We start from the raw sequence: 20,436 nt of genomic DNA on the forward strand, positions 1-20,436 counted from the left end.
GAGTGACCAATTTTATTTGGAGGATCGTTGGCCAGAGGAACTCCCTTCTCTTTTCAAGAACTACCATGAGATTGTTAACATCCATCTGAATGGGCAAACCCTGGTTTATTGTCTCACACAAAGAACAGCATCTCCATGGACTATATGAATTCAAAGTCCCGACATGGGGTTGAACACACAACCTTCTGGTTCAGAGGTGAGAGTGCTACCGACTGAGTCAGGCTGACACTTACACCCTTAAAAGTAACCAAACTAAAGATATTGTGGAGATCAAAATCTAAGGCTTTTATATACCTACCTTGTGATTGACACGCCAGTCTCATATTTATATTGCTGAATCAAATTATCCAAATTTCGGCATAGTTGCATTGTCACAGCAGTCACCACCCTCTGCAACACTTTCCCCATGTATGGCAGGGCAGATGTTATCAACCCGATCCACTGCGGGTGCATTTTGCAGGAAAAGGACTGATTTAATGCCTTAATTACAGCAGAAAGAAACATTCCCTGAGCAGTAATTGGTTGGGAGTGTAGGTATTGCAAAGATGTCAAGGTTTGCTGAGGATTGACGTGCTCTGCCTCGGCTGTGACCAATTCATATCCCGTCTCATTGTCCTCACGAGCCACCATCACTCGATGCTCCAGAACAATCAACCGCTGCACCAGTTTCAGTAAGCGAGTCTGTAGTGTGCTGCAGTTGTCAATTTCATCCTCAGAGAAATTGATGATGCTGTCCTCAGAGAAGCCCTCTTCAATCACCGTCACATTCCTCCCAGCCGTGCGCAGGGCGTGCCACTTCTGTGCACTGAAAATAGAGGACAGCAAGCAATGCAAGACCACCTTCTGCACCTTGCACTTCAACAGCATGTCGGAGATGAAGCTGGCAAAGCCTTTGGCTGAGCTCTCAGTCACTTTAGCCAGCTCGGTGAAAAGCAAGGTCAGGATCTGGATGCTCATGATTTGCAGGTTGCGGTTTCCAGACAAATCCTGTTGAGTCACTTTTAAGTGGTTTGGGAAGTAGCTCCTCAGGAAGTACAAAGTGAGCGAGATTATGATCTCAATGTACATGGAGCTCCGGAAAGCGTGGCTAGAATCCAGGGGGATGTGGCTGTAGAAGTCCTTGCCCATAACGGCGATTCGGTGTCTGGCCAGGAGATTCTGAAGGAGGGAGAGCTGTGGAGTGTAGGTGTTATTTACGCTGGTAGTAGAAATAGCACTCACAAACCCTGCTGGATTAGCTTTCAGGATAGCTTCGACAGCAGATAAAGCATGCAAGGCCCTTGTGGAGTCACACACCTGAAGATAGAGCAGAACATGTTGGTACAAAGGATGGATGTTAAACTTTGCTGTTTTCCATATTCCTGGAGATCCAACATCACTCTCAATTTCAGAAACCTCACCCTCGCCACAGCTGTACCAGTTCTCTAAATCCAGGCTGTCTCCAAAGAATACGTTAGGTTGTTTCACTTTTTCATTCTGTCCCTTCTTTTTATCATCTTCCTTCTTTTTGCTGGTTCTCACTTTGGGTTTCGCACCCGGTGGTTTGGGGAAATCCTTGAAGCCGAACTCTTTGTCCGAGAGCTTCTCCATTACTTTCCCCGTCAACCCCAGGTGGCTGCTGGCGAGGCTTCTCTTCCTCAGTTGGGCCTGGTCCTCACAGAGATGTTTCAGTACAGGATCCTTGGAGACGACAACAGACGTGGAGTTCGGCCTATTTAACTCCGACGGTGTTAAACTTTCAGGGACGGTGCCAATGCCACTATTAGTGGGCACGGACACTCGTTCAGGGTTATTGTGATCAATCATCCCATTCAGGTGGCTTCTAACAGGATCACTTTTAGCTTCACTCTGAACAGAGCACTCAGATGGCTGTACACTTGTACCAGACCTTGGGATACCAGGCTCAGTCTGATCTGGGGTCCTGGTAAGATTCTGACTCTTCTTTTAATCCATTTACAACCCTATTGATCAATTCCATAACAAGAGTTCGCACCACAGCGTCCTCGGAATCTTCTGACCATATCTGTGAATTGCCATTGGTCCTGCAACTGCTTGTGCTGCTGACCGGCTCTGCCTCAGAGCTGCTGTTATCTCCCGCTGAGGACTGGGAGCAGCCCGACTCGGAGCTCTGCAGGATGTCAACTTGTGGCTCTTGCAGATCAAAATCTGAGGCTCCGAGTGGCAGGGTCTCGCTACTTGTGCTCAGCATGGAGAGCCGGTCACTCAGAGGGTTCACTGTGAAACTGAAGCTCTCCATTTCATCTGTGCCCAGAGATTTTCCATTAGCCCCTTTAGCTGGTGGGAGTTTTCCAGAGTCGAAAGACAGATGGCCAAAAACTGTGGGGCAAAAATTATAAGAAAGTAAGAAAACTTTTAAAACTTTAAAAAGCGACTATAATAATCCTTGCATTTGACATTGCGACTTATCACATCATGAAGAAGTCTCAAAGCGCTTCACAGAATATAATGCGAAGTGGATTGACTGTGTATTTTGTGGGCAAAATGCAGCAACCAATTGAGAACAGAAAACACAGATTATGGTAACTAGGTTCATTAATAAGCCGTAATGTTAGTCATTTATTTATAGCCTCAAACAGACCAATAATAATACTCCATTTTTCCTTCCCTCAGTTCCATGGATCCTCAGACACATGTCTTGGAAGCAATAGGCTGAACTACTCTGCAAGTCCCCCCACTGCCATTACAATGAGTTCTGTTTAATATTTAATTTAAGAAATGAAGCTAATTTCAAAGGGCAAGAAACTCAAACACAATCTTTCTAAAACGAAACACTCTCATGTGGAAACTTAATGTACAAATCTTACAGCACAGAAGAACGGCACTGTATCAAATGCAAAGATTATTAGGACCATGAAATTCGATCACGGCTTTAAACTACTGGTTATATATGCTTTCTGAACTCTCAATCAAAAGTAGAATTCACCCAGCCTGAAATATTGAGTATTATGGATATGAATATTATGGAATATTAGTAAAAATTTAAATATTCCCACCACTTACATGACTTGATCTAGAATCAGTCATTAAAGGATACTTGCCATCGACACTATTGATTCCTTGCAAGTAATGATCTCCATCTTCTTCAAGGGAAGTGTTCTTCGACTTATTTATATGCCGTTCAATTTGCATCCGTTGTACAGAGATGCGTTGGGTTTTTGGATGAAGAAGCAACAGCAGCAGTGGCTCAAGGATCCTTGCAATGTCGTGTCTCTGAATGACTTGGTTGAGCCAGGCCTGAGCTACTGAACAGGTGGAGCCATCCAAGCTGCTCAGGCTATCAAGCATAATAAAGAGAGATCTGCAAAGCCAGAGAAGAAATTATACTGCGGAAATTGCCCAAGCTCTCATTCAGTAGCATAGGCCTCACGGTGTTGGATTGCTGTAGCAACTGTCCAAATCAGATTATCAGATAACTGGGACGCAGCATTCTCCTTGGCTCCAGAGGAGGGAGCTTGAGTGTTTAAAATCTCTATTTTTCTATCAATAGAATGTACCACAGAATAGGATGGAAGAGCAAAATATGTATTCATACTTCACTCATGCAACCCATTAACATGGACAGTATTGCTCAGGTTCTGCATAAACTGAGGAAATTGCTGAAACATTCAGTGCATTCAATGTTTTCCTCGGACTACATAATAATCCTTACATCTGGATTAACGCCTTTCACGTTGGGAGGATGTCTCAAAGCAATTCACAGGATTTACTGTAGACAGCAGTTGCCAACCTGTGGCCTGGTCAAGAGGCGGCCCCCAAACATCAGGATGAGTCACTCCGGTAAGTCCATGTTTTCAATTTTTTCTTGATTTAATAATGTTTTGATTTGTGGCATAAAAATAAGTCAAGAAATATTCAATTCAGAAAATTTAGATTGTTGACCGACCATAAAGGTTGGTCACCACTGCTATGAAGTGACTGTGTGTTTTTGTGGGCAAACATGGCAGCCAATTTGCATACAACAATCAAAAAGCAAAGTACTGCAGATGCTGGAAATCTGGTATAAACACAGAAGTCGCTGGGAACGCACAGTAAGGTGTTCCCAATGACTTCTGTGCTGCACACAGCAATGTCCAATGAATAGCCATGACATCAATGTTCAATTTTCTCAAACTTCGTTAAATGTTGCTAATAGACGTTCCTCTGTATTCAAGCATGACTTCAGAACGTCCATCTAACCGTAAATTTATATTCTTTAGAATTAGAAAACTACTGTGCAATACAAATTTACCTTTATATAGTATCGTTCACATTGGGAGGACATCCTAAAGCACCCGAGCAAGAGCACACTCTAAGTACATCACTACCTAGATTCTAAATTCACCAACCTGTCAAAAGTGCGATTGAAGGAGGAAGACTTGTTGATAAGAAGATCCCGAGTAATGTGCCAGAGCACTGAAAAATTAACATGAGCTTCCATACGCGTTTTCTGCATTAAAAGATAAAAAAACTTTCACTCCCATCACTCAATTCTGATTGTGTTTCATTTGTTCCAACTCAGAAATTCCATTGTCCAAACGCAATATATCTACTATTGTACTTGTACATTACAGTGAAGGACACATACTGTTCTGTCATAGTGGAGTATTTCCTACTGGTTTATATTTGAATGGAAAACAAGCGAGTTCACAAACAAGGACTTAGCGTGTTCTCTTCTCTGAATGGTCAAAGGATGATTGGACAATTGGTCAGTAGTTCTCCTGCCCCATAATAATAAAAAAAAGTCACTGCAAATCACATTGTATAAATCGAGGGCAGATGACGAGTCGCTTGTGGATTGTATTTATACTATTACTTTATTTATATGCAGGAAACCTTACTAGTCAGCATACAATCACCTACAATCCCATTTTATTCTAAATATTTATCCACTTTTTTTAAAATGTTTAATCAGCATAGCACCACCTGCATTGATGGAGGTCTGGTCCATATATATTAACTTATAAAATGGACTCCATCAAATTCCATCAGTACGATGCTCATTTGAAATTGCCCAGTTTTGCACGTGCTAGCCAAGAAGTTTTGCACATGCATTATGATTTTCTTACAGGAGATACTTTTGCAGTAGTTTCAAGATAAGTATGTATGGTTGTAAATGTAGAATAGCAGTGACTACAAATTTGCCTCAGAACAACTCAAACTGATACTACTCAAACTCATACTACTGAAAACATCTGCAAGCACATTTGGATTTGTGGTGTACCTTATCTTTGTGCATTAGTTGCTGGCTCATGACATCTTCACAGATACTGGAAGATGGAACGAGATTATGCAGCTGGTAGAAGAGCTCAACACTTTTCTGGTAATGTTGTGGGGTTCTCTCTCCGAGCTGGTTCCAAAGTGTCACTGCAATTTGCTTTAGGGAAAGAAAAAGACAATATCCACAATGATATTTTAATTATAAATGACTTAATTTCGGCTTAATGCCTAACTTACAGGGGTTGAAACTGTCATGTTGCATACTGACTTGTGCCAGTAAATGAAACTGCATCCCTCTCACCTCTTTGGGGGCAGATTGAGTTGAAGAGGAGTTATGTGTGCTGTGATGCACTTCTGGTTAATCTAGCAAGCTTTCCCACTGCTTATTCAGCTAGGACCACCCTACCTATTTGGGCTTTGGCTTGCAGGATTAACAGGAGATGAGTGGGATGACTCTGCCCCCAGTGACTGATCCTGACCTGTTATCAACTCCAACGATCTGCACATATCCAGTCATTTTTCCAACACTCGTTTACAATAAATTTCTGCAATATTATTGTACTTTATATTACAATCCTGACATAACTAGTTTTTCAGGAAGAAAAAGATAATAGAAAAATATTAATCCTTGCATATGATATAGTGTCTTATCACATCGTCAATGTGCTTCACAGGATATCCTGTTAAGTGGATTAAATGTATTTTGTCGGCGAAAAGATAGATTCAAAGGGAAACAATTATCAAAACAAACGCATGGATTTCACTGACAACTCTAACACTGGCAACTTACTCAAGTGTAATTTGAAATGATACTTTAGCGTTGCATTATGAGGAACACTCTGGGGAAAAGTACATTCAAAATATCTACTTTTTGTATGTAATATGCAAATTAGAATTTGTTGGATTGTATAAGCTTGAGAAACCTAATTAAAACCTGTCTTTGAAATGAAAATACTTAAGTGTTTGCTTTCTATCTTTACTCTGTAATTCACCTCCACCCCCACCCGCCCACTGAAAGATGTTATTAAACTAGTCAGAAGAAGCAACAGTTACTGCAGTAATAAAGAGATGTTAAATATGTGGGACGAGATATCCAAATATTACTTTATAAAAATGTCCTTAAGAAAAACACCCTAGGGAAACAGGAGTCATGAAAATATTGCCAGATGTTTATTTTTAAAAAGCAGTTGCTTGAAATGGCCATGAGGGATACAGTCTCCTGCACTGAAGATTCTCCACTGGGCTAAAAACTATTCCATGCTCTACTTTTATATTCCATGTCTTAATGAAGCATACACTTTTATATTCCATGTCTTATCTTTGTGGACCACTCTGTGGGGAAAAGTTTGTTCAAAATATCTACCATCAAACCAGCCCTCTGCAATTTATTAGACATTGCAAAGTGAAACATTCTAGCAAGCCAACTCTCAACAAGCAGCTAACCTACAATATGAACTAAATAATGAAATCAGGCCTTCTGTAAACCAGAGGAACTTTGGCAAGGCTGTAGAAACGTGGCAACAGAGAAAGAATCTTTGAAATCACTTTGAGATAAAAGTCTTTAAATATTTTCTCACCTTGAAAAAGTCAGTCTTTTCCGCCATATACTTCAAGTTGCCTTGTGTAAGTGGTGGCACGATAACAACAGCTACTGTCCCCTGGCTTGGACTCCGAGGCTGTGCCGACTCCAGACTGTTCAGGTTTTCTCCACTAACCACAGCGACTGACTGGGCTAAGCCAACTAAGTCCAGCACCAGTGAAATGGCCACACTCTGAACACTGAAATCGCTGGCAAAACAGCAGGCAGTCATGAGGGTCTGCAGCCAGAGTGGTGGCTTTACCTGTTCACAAACTAAAGAAATCCAAAGTAAGACTTCCATCTTCTCGATGGAGATTCTGAAAATGACAATCATAGACCTGCATACCTTTTGAGTGGCTACACAACAGCAATGAAAAACACATACACGCATTCATTACATCCAGGCTCGACTATGCAAACTCCCTGCTTGTCGGCCTCTGCAGAACTCCGCAGCCCGTGCCCTCTCCCGCACCAAACTCCGTGATCCTATTACCCCCATCCTCGCCCGACTCCACTGGCTTCCCATCACACAGAGGATACAGTTCAAGATCCTGGTCCTCACCTTCAAAGCCCTCTGTGGTCTTGCTTCCCCCTTCCACTGCGACCTCCTAAGCCCCTACTATCCTGCGCGCTCCCTATGCTCAGCGAGCTCCGGCCTGCTTCATGTCCCCCGCCTCGCGTGGGGGTGGGTGGGCCTTCAGCTACTCTGTCCCCACCTTCTACAACTCCATCCTGCAGTCCCTCCACTTCACCCCCTCCCTCGCCACCTTCAAGACCCATCTCAAGATCCTCCTCTTCGACCGTACTTTCAATCATCCTGCTTCACCCCTGCCCTCCACCCTCCCCAAACCCGACCCCCAGGTCGGGTCCAAAACACTGACTGTCCAGCACCTTGGGACGTCCTCCTGACGTGAAAGGCGCTATACAAATGTAATTTTGTTGTTTTTGTTGACAACGTACTCAGGTGTAATTTGAAACCATAGTTAATACAACCATGTATTATGAGAACACATTTCCCCTCTCTGTAGGGAAACAGCACATACAGGGGGGAAATAATTTTTCAAGGTCGTACAAATGACCAGGTCAAAGTGAAATAAAATTCACCTTTTTCTTTGCTCATTGACAGTTTGTAGAAGGCACATTGAAGATTTCCAGTGAGATAAAGTGACTATACCTCTTATGCTGTTCATGGACATGCTAACTATTTAGCAGGAGTTTCTCCATACATGAGGAAGATCATTGCTGAGGTGAGTACTTCAAAACAATGATTGAAAAAGTACCAACATATACAAGTGACATTTTTGCCCAGGATCAGAAGTTCAGATCATTTCAGGTCAGTCAGATGGCCAGTCAATCTCTTAGCTCTGTTCCCACTAAAGTAACTGGAGCCACCAAGATCAAAATAACAATCATCACAACAAGATTCATCAGCACATCCCATGAACAGGCATGAAATAAATGAACTGTGAATAGAAACAATTTCTCAGCACAGAAGGGGAGGGCGGCATTTGTCCCATGTTGTGTGTCACTCTTGTTATATACTTGTGCTTTATTACTATTCCCATGTTCCAACTCGTAATCAATATCTTAATAATTTATTCATCAGATTCTTTGGCAGTTCCCTTTTGAAGACTATTGATCTAGCTTCAAAAGCCACTTATAGAAATGATGAATTTCACACCCACCCAAGCCCGGAAGTGAATTCTAACCTTTGTCCTGTTTCTTTTCCTAACATTTCTGAAATGATGCCCTACGTTACCAATTCCCCAACTAAAGTATTCCCCTATTTAGCACCTTGGGATGTCCTCCCGATGGGAAACGCGTTATACAATTGTAATATTGTATTTAACTTGTCATATCCCTTCAGAATCTTCAGTATCTCCATTATATGTTTAACGTATATTTACTTTTTAAGTATTTGAATTGATTCTGACTTTACAGCTGCCTAGTGTATACAATTACATAGAATGCTGCAGCACAGACTTATGGATTTCGGCCCAACTTGTCTGTGCAGTTGATTGTAATATTCCACATGAGCCTCCATCCCTCTTAATCCCCTCTCTCAGTCTCTTACTCCCCATGTATGCATTCCAGATTTTCACAACTCTCTTCCCGATTGAAACTGGTACAAAGTGGAAGACTATGTAGGAATATATTAAATACCAAGGACAGGACTGTTACATCCTGCTAAAGGCATCAATATACCGAGAAGTTTTTATCCAAAAATGAATGTAGTTCAACTTCACAAGAGACGTGGGGAGTCTGCTATGTGAACTATGTCAAAGAATAGTTCCTGAAAAACTTTACAAAATGTTCTCACAGTTAGCATCACAACCAAAGTATTTGCTTATTATTGTATACTGTGAGGATTCTTACCAGTCTCTGACTTAGTGCTCTGAGGTGGGGATGCCAGATTTCCCTCAGCAATGTAAACAGGAAAGCTGGAGCACTCAAAAAACAGCTGGCAAGCAGCAGCGAGGGCAGGATGGTACTCATTTGAGCCTGGTTGTTCCGTGGCTGCATGAAATTGTCCATCTCCTTTGCCAATAAGGTTAGTATCATCAGCCTGGCTTCTGTCTCTGCACAGATCCACAGAAAATGCTGTTGTAAACGCCTTGGAAACCATTTCAGTGGGAATAATATAGAGAGTAATAAGCTGGGTCAAAAATTGCTGAAAGTACTCCAGGCAGTACTGCATTGTAGTCTTTTGTGTAGTTGTCCCAACAGGCTCCTGTGAAGATGAAGATGGTACTATTGTATCCTCAGACCCAACAGTAGAAGCTGTTTCAGTTTCTGAAGAAGTGCTGTCTTGTGGCACCAATCCTGTGTCTTGACCGTCGCTCAACACTCGGTCAATGTCATCAGTCTTGTCTGCCTGATACTGCACAAACTCTGTGAAACCACTTTCCGATGACTGGCTGCTTGGCGGATTTTCACCATCTTCAAACACATCTCCAGAAGCTCCAGTGCTGATTTCGGAGACCTGATCAAAAGAAAGTGAGAATAAAAGAATTCTTAAAAGCCCCAATACGGTCAAAACAAATCAAGTGTAAGTGAATAACACGAATTGAACACCTAGGTTAGCCAGTGTTAGAATAACCATGTGTTAGTTATTTATGAATAATATAATAATAAATCAACATCTCAATGCTGCTTCTTATGCTTAGTAGTTGGCTTCCAGCACACTACAAAATGCACCACACCTGTGTCATGAGCAGTTCTGCCTTACCCTACCTCCGCAACATTGCCTGTCTCTGCCACTATTCTCCCCTCAGGCTGCTGAGGCCATCATCTATGCTTACATTCCGTCCAGACTTAACTATGCTCTCAGGACTTCCCAACTCTTTCCTCCACAATCTGCAGATTATTTGGAACTCTGCAGCTCGTGTCCTCTCCCACACTTAGCTCCATGACCCTATCATCCCCAACCTCGCCCGGCTTCACCATCCCATAGAAGATCGAGTTCAAGATCCTCGTCCTCACTTTTAAAGCTCCGCCTCGTCCCCTCCCTTGCACACAAGACATACGTGTGATGCACAGGACATGATGTCAACAGCAACCTGATGGCCCAGAAGTTGGACATTTTTTTCTCACTTTGTTTTAATGAGTGTCCCGAGAATTGGACCCAAAGAACCGCAATAACAATGCGGGCTTGTATTGTTATCACAAGAAGACTAAGGGAATTTGCAAAGGGTCTTTTATTCATCTCATCTGCAATGCATGTCTATGATGTAGGTGGGTTCTACTGGGCCACAAGCTTTCAATGAACACTGTGTGAGTGGCAGTGAGTTAGTTCTCAGTGCTGAGTGCAGATGCGGCTCCTAACAATAGCGCTCATTTTGATTGTGACTACATGAAAGAGGCAATTGTGCTGTGAAGTCAAAACATTGTAGGGATTTTTATTACCCAATTAAACTCAAATGATAAACTTTCAGAACATTTTTATTATTGTCCTATTATTTCTATGAGAACAATCATAGATTTCCTCTGATCCCACTGTTCAAATCTTAGCAATAAAGTATGGAGGGCAAGATTCATGTTCCTGAGCGCTATCCAGTGGCCCCTTCTGGAGTTCAGTGAGTGTGGATGATGGAACAGCAGGTCAGGCTGCTGTGATGCTCCATAGTCAAAACTGCACTGTAAGCTCACAAATGATCTTCACACTTAGAAGAGTTACTGCTGGGTGGTAAAAGCTTTGAACTTTATCTCAGTGGAAGATGGAAGTAAAGGCAAAGGGCACGACTTCAGAAGAGGAGAAAAATTAGTAAGGAGCCTAAAAAAGTTTCAGACAAATTTTTTTTGAAACAAACTTTCATAAGTTTAACTCACACAGGAATGTAATACACGTTTTACTAACAAACACAAAAAAGAAAATAAAAGAGTATAAATTCAGCCTCATGGAAATTATTAATGAAATATAAAAACATACACAACAATATTGAACACCTTCAGAGTGGAGAACGTCAACATAAAATCCTATCCTAATACACATGAGTAAATACTGAAGCATGTCCTGAGTCCTACACTAATAGAATGAATGTATTGGTGTGGAACTGGGTATAGAGACAGATAGAGACTATGGCCATTGTTCAAAGCTATTTCTGAAAACAACTGGTGCAGAATTCAGTATCAGGCTGCAAGAGCCGTACGTCATTGTAGCTCCAAGCAACGGTTTCCAAGTCAACCATTTTCATTGTTAGAAACTCCACTTCGAGGAGGCACTGGAGACTGCTGTAGTTCTGACAGCTCTAATTTCACAGGATGAGGGCAAGATACGTTGATGAGACATTCAGTTATTCAAAAAACATCAAACACCACTGCCCCAAAAGTCACAACCTCTCTCACACACAGCAGTAAACTCCTCACTGAAATAACAATGCAATAAAAACAGTCATTCTTTACACCTCTTTCAATAACAAAGAAGCTATTTCAAAGTATCCAGTTCAGAATATTTGATTTTGTTTAGTACATCAATGAAAGATGAGCAAGGAGGAGGCGTGCAAATTATATACAAACCTTATTTGAAAATAAGTGCTTGGGACCATCTATGATTACACGTAACAACAGGACCCTATTATAACATGGATTTGCTTACAACTAGGGCTTCTGTTTATCTGGGTTTCAAAAATTAATTTTTTGGGGTTTAATTTTGTAGTTCTAAAAAAATCGGGGGGTTTCGGGACTTTCACTTACTTGATATGAGAAGATTCAGACATGCGTGGGAATACAGAGGGGGAGAGAGACTCCTTCACGCATGTGCAGTGCATCCTTCCTGTCACATACGTATGCGCAGGTGAGACGTTTGTGAGTGGAGGGAAGCCCTGCTTGTGTATGAGGGCAACTCTCTTCCCTTCGTGTGCCCAGTTGTGACTGGTGCACAGGGAGCGGAGAAACAACGCCAAAATTATATTGTAAAGCACCTTTCACATCGAGAGTAAGTCCCAAGGCGCTGAACAGTCGGGGATCAGGACCCAAGTGTGGGGTGGGGAGGGGGCAGGGTTGGGATGAGGGGGGGCAGAGGGTAGGAGGGCAGGTGAAGACACGGTCGAAAAGAAGGTCTTGAGTTGTGCCTTGAAGGAGGCCAGGGAGGGAGCAATGCGGAGATGCCTCATGCATACACAGTGCCTTTGTCCTCTCACAAACACGTTACCAGATGCACCTGTGCACATGGAGGGGAAAGGGAGAGGCAGAGAAAGAAAGTAAAATGTGCACAGATGGCATCAGGGCAAGCAACCTTTTACAGGGTTTTGCAGTGTTTATTGGATAAACATCAATTTCATTTTTTTTTAATCTGGGGAGGGGTTTGGTTAAACCGAAAATCAGAAGCCCTACTTATAACAAGATCAGTGGTGTCACAATGCAAAAGCACTGACCGGCAATTGCTCTCTCTTATAAGGCTGGTTGGAATTTTATGGACTCAAGTACCACCTTACAACAGGGTTCTACTGTACTTGTATAACTGTGTACATGTTTAGTATTATTGACAATAAGACCCTTTGGCATCAATGCCTCTATAGCCTGATATTAGTTCCCTGTGTGATACAGTATTATCTGATATGTGTTTATCAGTGTAGGTGTTAGTTATTACTATAGTGTAATGAGAATTATAGACACCTTCAAGAGGCAGGTACTCTGGAAGCTTTTATAGACAATAACTACTGCCAATAAAAACACAACATGCAGACAGATAAATGCAGGCAGTGTTGAATTTCATGCTTTTTTAGGCTAAGTGGTAAATTGGGTCAGCCTGCACTTTCAAGCTGAGCCTAGATGCAAAACCAGAGCAAACTGATGGGGTATTTCCTCTCTGCCAAGGGCAACTGTTCCAGATGAAAAGAACTGAAGCATCTTCAACTTAACAACAAGTGGGCACAAGCTCATGGAACATATGGTTCATAAAAAGGCAGTAATCATACTCATGGCTGGGATGGGAAATTCACTGAGGTGGCTGTGGTGCTCTTTCTTTCCCTGCCTTGCCTTCCTGAAGGTTCAGCCTCGTGTAGCAATCCATGAATGACAGGCTGCCCATTGGTGAATCTTCCCATGTGAGTCCACTAAGTAGAATTTGAGTGAGGAGACATCATTGTCATCCCCAATCCTGGTCCAACAACAGAAACAGGAACCCTAGCTGATGTTTCTCCTCCCGAATCCGGGAGCACTGAGACCAATTTTCACTCCTTATTGGCTGTCCAGGCTGAAATAAGCTTGGTATGTTCTGTAAGGATTAGTGCTACCATAACCCATCACACCATCAGGTACATTCTTCCAAGGTTGGGTTAAGAGACATTGTTGAGACCATATAGAAAACTTTTATTGTGTCAAGTGTTACCTGAAATGGGACTGCTGACACTGAATACCAAAAACAGTGAGTGCTCCACTTTTCTTTTGTCTTACCACAACCCCCCCGACCAACCCCCACAAACCCAGAAAAGAATAATAATTCATGAATACAGTTTTCATTTTCACTGATAGACGTTAATGAACAGAAAACAGTACCTTTCTCTCTTCGTTCTCCTTGATAAAGTTGTTGTGTCCTGCTGGAAAATGCAGCCTGACTTCAGCCCCTGCTGACAGTAAGGGTGGCTGCACTTTACTGAGTATCTTTGAACAAAGTCTTAGGCAGTCAGTGAGTTCAGGCAGACATAAAGCCCGTAAGTGGCTTGTCAGACCAGATACCATCCGCAACAGCAACTGGGGCAAATGCTCGGTTTGAATCTCAATGTAAGTCTCCTAATTGACAGAAAGAAAACAGAAGCAGGTGAAGCATGAGCCATCAAACACTATCCGCAAAATTACAACAACAACTTGCATTTATATAGCGCCCTCCACACCGGGCAGCGTCTCAGAGCGCTTAACAATGCCGGATCCTGAGGCCGAACCAGGGGGAAGATGACCATAGGAGCGAAGAGGAAGGTCTTCAGGCGCGACCTGAAGATGGGGAAGAAGGGGGCGAGGCGAAGGGGTTGAGGGAGGGAATTCCTAAGTTTTGGGGTGGAGTCCTGTAGCTCAGTGGTTAGAGCATTCGCTTTGCAAGTGAGAGACCTGAGTTCAATTCCAGGCAGAGGGTGAAACCTTGGGCAAGTTTCCTTACTCCACACAGAGCCCTAATAATAATCCCTCCAAAAAAACAAAACAATAATAAATTGGTCATTTTCAATCCATGACTGTTTGTGGGACATTGTTGTACGCAATTGGCTGCCGAGTTCGCCCACAAATATACAGTCAATTCACTTTACAGTATATTCTGTGAAGCGCTTTGGGACATCTAGAAGACGTGAAAAGCGCTATATCAAAATGCAAGGATTATTATCATTATTATAAGGCACGGCCGCCGATGGTGGAGCGGAAGATTCAGGGGACACTGAGGAGGCTGGACCCAGTAGAGCGAAGGCAGCGAGTAATGCTGTGGGGAGAGAGGAGGTTAGAGAGATAGGGGGGGTGCCAAGGAATGGAGGGATTTAAACACTAGAGTGAGGATCTTGAAGTCGATCCGTTCTGTGACAGGGAGCCAGTGGAGTTTGACAAGGACTGGAGTAATCGGGGTACAAAGTTTGGTGCGGGTGAGAATGCAGGCAGCGGTGGGTCAGAAGACATGGACGGGAGTCAAAGTGTATGGCTTCGTCTTATTGACATTTAACTGCAGAAAATTTGTGCTCATCCAACAGACAAGCTGACAGAACATCAAGGGACTGGGGGTCACAGCCGGAGGTGGAAAAGTAGAGTTGCGTGTCATCCGCATACATGTGGAAGTTAACCCCGTGTCTGCAGATGATATCACCAAGAAGGAGCATATAGATAAGGAAGAGGAGGGGGCCAAAGATAGATCCTTGCGGTGCCCGGCAGGTGACCGGGTGGTGGCGAGAAGAAAAGCCAATTGCAGAAATGTAGTGCTGGCAGTTTGTAAGGTAGGGCTCGAACCAAGCGAGTGCGATCCCACTGGAGGATGATGGAGGAAAGGTGGTGGAGGAGCATGGGTGATCGACTGTGTTGAATGCGGTGGACAGGTCCAGGAGAACGAGGAGGCAGAGGGAGCCCTGGTCACAGATACAGAGGATATCGTGTGTGACTTTCAAATAGTATTAGTAAGCAAATACATTTGAGGACTTCTATTTAGTTTAAAAGAGAAATATTGAAGTTTCTGCCTAAAATGCTGGCCTAACAGCATTATGAATACAGTAAAGCGGATAACTTGTCACTCCAAGGAAAAGGAGCTCAGCAACAACAACGAGACATCCTGTAGCTCAGTGGTTAGAGCACTCGCTTTGCAAGCGAGAGACCTGAGTTCAATTCCAGGCAGAGGGCGAAACCTTGGGCAAGTTTCCTTACTCCACACGCCTAATAATAATCCCTCCAAAACAAAAAACAATAATAAATTGGTCATTTTCAATCTACGACTGTTTGTGGGACATTGCTGTGCGCAATTGGCTGCCGCGTTCGCCCACAATTATACAGTCAATTCACTTTACAGTGTGTTCTGTGAAGAGCTTTGGGACGTCCTCCCGACGTGAAAAGCGCTATATCAAATGCAAGGATTATTATTATTATCCTCCAGACAATTTTGTATTGTATCCAGGGAGACAAGTTAGGCATAGGTCCTCCAGGGCCACAATGGGGCGCTGTGACTGGTGTGGGTGTTCGGCAGATGTTGGGCGCACATGCTCAGAAGCATCACAGAGGCCTCTGGTCTATTAGAGGGCCACGCCATGGCCTTACACCGTGTCATGTCACTGGATAGCACGGGAGGCCATGGCTCGGCCCTCCAATAGGCCAGAGCTTCTGCGATGCATCTGAGCATGTGCACCCACCATCTGCTGAGTCCCCACCAGTCACAGGATAGGGCAGGAGGATCTTCGCAATGCAAGACGCCATCTTATAGACAAGTTATCCGATCTGTGTTTGCATTGTAAGTACTTTTAAAAATTTCCAGTTATGTGTTAAATGGAGTGACAAGTAAAGCAGAGTCTCATTAACATTTTGCATGGAGAGCGGTCGGGATGTTGACAGCATGGTGACTTAAGTGTTAGTTAAGCCAGGTTCAAGTTATCAGTTTACTGTACATTGATCGGGCTCCATCAGACTGTCAATCCTGAATCTAAACCTTGTTGTCTTGATGAGATTCATTTTATACAGTAGAAAGGAGATCTGAGTTGCCTCCTATCCCCAGTTTAAAAATGCTAGAGACAGTGTAGCTCTGGTGAAGCCCAATGCTTGATCCACGTCTATGCAACTTTACAAATTTTCAGATAAAGACGAGATAAAGCATTAGAAAGGAGTTTTAGCAAACGTTCTGAGCTGGCTCTAAGGTGATGTTCCAGGCAATAAAATGTTGGAATCAAGTCAAACCTTTCTAGCGGTCTATGTAATCTAATTTCTGAGCCAGGCAGATCCGCAGTACTCCATGGCACTATTGAAGACAGACTGAACCAGCCTGGCTTATTGGCAGGATTTGGAGGATCACGACCGTCACTGGGTAGTGATTATTCACATGTGGCTTCTATTAATTCTGCAAGCGAAAGCTTTAACAGGTAGAGTGGTCCTAACTGGACAAGCAGAGGGAAGCTTTGTCAGACAGCATCCCAATAGCAAGTTGTGAGGTATTAGCTGGATATACAACACACTCTGGCAACCCAAGTCATGGTTCTTGCCAACCTGCGCTTAACACTCTCCAGGATTAGGTGAATAGGATGTGTTTGTCTGGGGACACCATTACAGACAAAGGGAAATGCATATGTGGAACTCGAATATGGTTTAGATCCTCCAGCAAGGTGATGGTTTTCTTTATATGTCAGAATCAGACACTGAATTGACCAAATAAAGGATATGGAAAAATGAGTTGAATGGACCACTCCTGGCCCCGTGTTACTATAAAAAAAAGTTTCTGTAGCTCGATCTAGAGGCAGCTATAGACACAACTAGATCCTTGAGTTTTGACAGCAGTGGAAATAAATGGCTGATCCTTTACTCCATAAAAATCTGTATTTCCATTAAAATCACCAATAGTCCTGTCAAATTTGTGTAGGGGCTAGTGTCATTGGGGTATATCAACCTTTTTGGTTGGCCAACCAAATAAACATAGACATAACAAAATAGCATAAATTTATGCAATAATTTAAAATATATTCAATCAAGAAAAAACCAAAGAGGTCATTAAGAGTTAAGAGTTAATGATCTGCGATTAGCTAAATAGAGTTTATAGTGGGATCAGGGAATATATATTTTCCAAGGGAAGTGGTTAATACAAACCAAGTGGTCTGGATCAGAAATAAATATACCTCTCGACTACTATGGAAGTCAACTCTCAACCATGAACATTACCAAAGACATTTTATTCCCCCTCACCACACACACAATTTTCTTCTACCCATCTTACCCAACCTGTACTAAGAGTTTTTGACTCCTTTCTATTACAAGGATAAGGCTCCACATCTCCATTGCAAGAAAGATGGTTTCTTCAAGGAGCAAACACCATAAAATAATAGGCCAAATGGCCTTCTACCGTATTATACGTTTCTATGGTTCTATGAATAGCTAAATGTATGAGCATAGGTGGGGTCTTCAGTCAATATCTATTAATACAATATTGAACTCGATCTTGATAATACATTCAATATCTGAAACCTTATAAATATCAGGAATACCTTGCTAATTATGTTATTATGCTGCTTAGCAACCACAACGGAAAGTTATTAAATCTAATAACTGCTTAGAAGAGTCTTCAACTGATAAACAGTTGAATAATACTACGCTCAGTAGCATCAAAGGTATAGACTGAGATGGATGGATACGTGTGAGGTCAGGATATTAAGGGATACACGGCAAGGGCGGGTAATTGTACTTGAGGTACAGATCATCCATGATCTTATAGAATGGTGGAATAGGCTCGAGGGGCTGAATGGTGTATTCCTGTTTCTATGCTTTTATAGAGCGTGTAGAGATACGAGTCTACTTGCATTTTGAAAATAGGGATATTTGGTGCAGTTTCAAATGTTCAACCTTCATTCTACAAGCTGTTAAATGGAAATCATGGTTTGTGGAAACGCTACAAAAATAATCTTATAAAATTGATAGCAGGTTTACGTAGCCTTTAAATACCATATTTGATAATCCAAACTGGATCTCTCAGGATGATAACTTGGCTCAGTGCTACTCACTAACGTTCTGTTACGGCTCACCATTTCAAAGTAACATGACCCTCCAGGTCACATTGCAACAAGGAATGAGGAGATCCAGGTTTAGCATTCAATTCCTGATTTGAAAGCTGACTGAAGTGGCAGCTTACCAATCACTCCCAGAAAGAAGAAAGGAAAAAAATGCTACAGGACCAAAGTTTTCATCAAAACAATGGATACCAGCATGACTGACTCCTTGTTGCATTCTGCTGCCAGCTCTGGCAGAGGTAAAAGGCAGTGAGGGAAAGGCTATGAATTCCAGCTCTGTTGTCAGCTCACAGTCGAAAGAACACAAGCAGAGGCTCAGTTACCCAGAGCAGGAAGTTTACTTAAATCCCAATTTGCTGTCCAGTAGGCTACAGGAACCCCCCTCCCTTCCAAGCCACATTCTAAGTACTACTGATTTAGCAACTTCAAAATCTAATTTGAAAACAAGAACTGACCTTGGCAGATGCCCGCAGGCTGCCCTGAAACGGCAGACTATTTTTTCCCAGGCAGGCTGATTTCTCATTCAGAAATCCATGGCAACTGAGGAATACAGCTCCATCACATTTACCATTTCAATAGAAAATAAGTGAATAGCAGAAAGCCAGAAAAAGAATGTAATCAATGCAACAAAATTTCAAATTGCAATGTCAAAAAGGCCACATATTATACCCACTGGGTTTCTAAACCAAGTTCAGAATTACATGCAGTGATACAAACATTTTATTGAGGAAAATGGAGAGATTAGATGAAGCGAGTGAGGATAGAGTCCCATACCTGACAGAGCACTCTCATACTTCGCGCAGGCTTGAAAATAAGAAAGTAAGAGGTTTATAAACAAGCATAGATGTCACATTTAAGAAGACAAGAGAAGAAATTATTCAAGCATTTGATTTGAACAGTTTCCAGAAATTAGTATTTTTTCTTCTCTCCACCCAATGCCCAATTGACTGCATTTAAGCCCCGGGATCCTATAAACTGTAACAAAGGCACACTTCCTTCTTGTCTGGTTTTGAACTGGGAATTAGCAGCCATTAACCATACACAAAACATATATTTAATAACGCAAAGAAGATACACTAGTATAGTTTACATGGATTTAGCCACATAAGGTAGATCTCTATGTGCAGTCCAATCAACTCCATTTTTCACTGTGGTTCAACTTCCTCGTACAAATGAATAGGTCAAGAGAATGACTGCTCAAACACTGCTATTCTAAATACTTGCCACCCCATTGCAGTCAAATTGGTCTTTCCTAACCCCATTGAATGTTCAGGTCAAGAACAGTAGCTTGAACAGCTATTGAAAGAAGGAAAGGAGCAGAGGTTGAGATGCTCAAGAAATCTAAACAAATTAAAATTTGAAAGCTTTCAGTTAAACTAAATCAGTGAGATGTATGTACACATCACCATCCAAAGCTTCAAAGTCTCGAGGAAAGTCGGATTAGATTTATTTCAGACAAGGCAAAATGCTATTATTTAGGCAGAGAACATTGAGAAATCTAGCTGCTTTTCTTAATGGGACCTCCTCCCGAAGTGAAAGGCGCTTTACAGATGTAATCGTGTTGTTGTTAATTCCCCGGGTTATTTTTTTCAAAAACTATTTAAGTTTCAAAACATGTGTCAGCTATTATAAAACCATTGAATACCGCCAGTGCACTATGATTTTTTTTCACAGCTCCACATGTTCACAGAGCCCTTACAAAATTACTGATCAGTGCATTCAAATCCCCATGTTAGGTTAATATGGCTATGGGTTCAGGAAAAAGGGAAGTTTCTTCCTATTTCTGTGGATATATAGATACAAATAGTTCTGAAGTGCTGGCTGCACAAGTGAAAAAAGCTTCAGTGTTACAAAATCACTTGGAGGTCGTCTTAGTTAATAGTATATAGTGAACAGTTGGTTCAAGAACTAATCTGCATTTTTGGTGGCACGTAAATGAAAAAATAGGTACAACACCAACATTAAAACTGTAGCTCAATAGAA

At 42.2% G+C, this 20,436-nt stretch overlaps 1 protein-coding gene across 1 annotated transcript in view; it reads right to left on the minus strand.

Annotated features, from left to right (window-relative positions):
* Positions 1-20,436, minus strand: part of dop1a (DOP1 leucine zipper like protein A) — a 62,167-nt gene that overhangs the window by 18,119 nt on the left and 23,612 nt on the right. Inside the window, 9 exon segments of the mRNA XM_007893870.2 lie at positions 299-1,920; positions 1,922-2,337; positions 3,060-3,319; positions 4,347-4,447; positions 5,222-5,374; positions 6,795-7,069; positions 9,173-9,779; positions 13,793-14,026; positions 19,228-19,257. Coding sequence (XP_007892061.2) covers positions 299-1,920; positions 1,922-2,337; positions 3,060-3,319; positions 4,347-4,447; positions 5,222-5,374; positions 6,795-7,069; positions 9,173-9,779; positions 13,793-14,026; positions 19,228-19,257 — 3,698 coding nt within the window.

The sequence above is a fragment of the Callorhinchus milii genome, unplaced genomic scaffold (genome assembly GCF_018977255.1).
Source record: "Callorhinchus milii isolate IMCB2004 unplaced genomic scaffold, IMCB_Cmil_1.0 Scaffold3, whole genome shotgun sequence".
NCBI lineage: Eukaryota > Metazoa > Chordata > Chondrichthyes > Chimaeriformes > Callorhinchidae > Callorhinchus > Callorhinchus milii.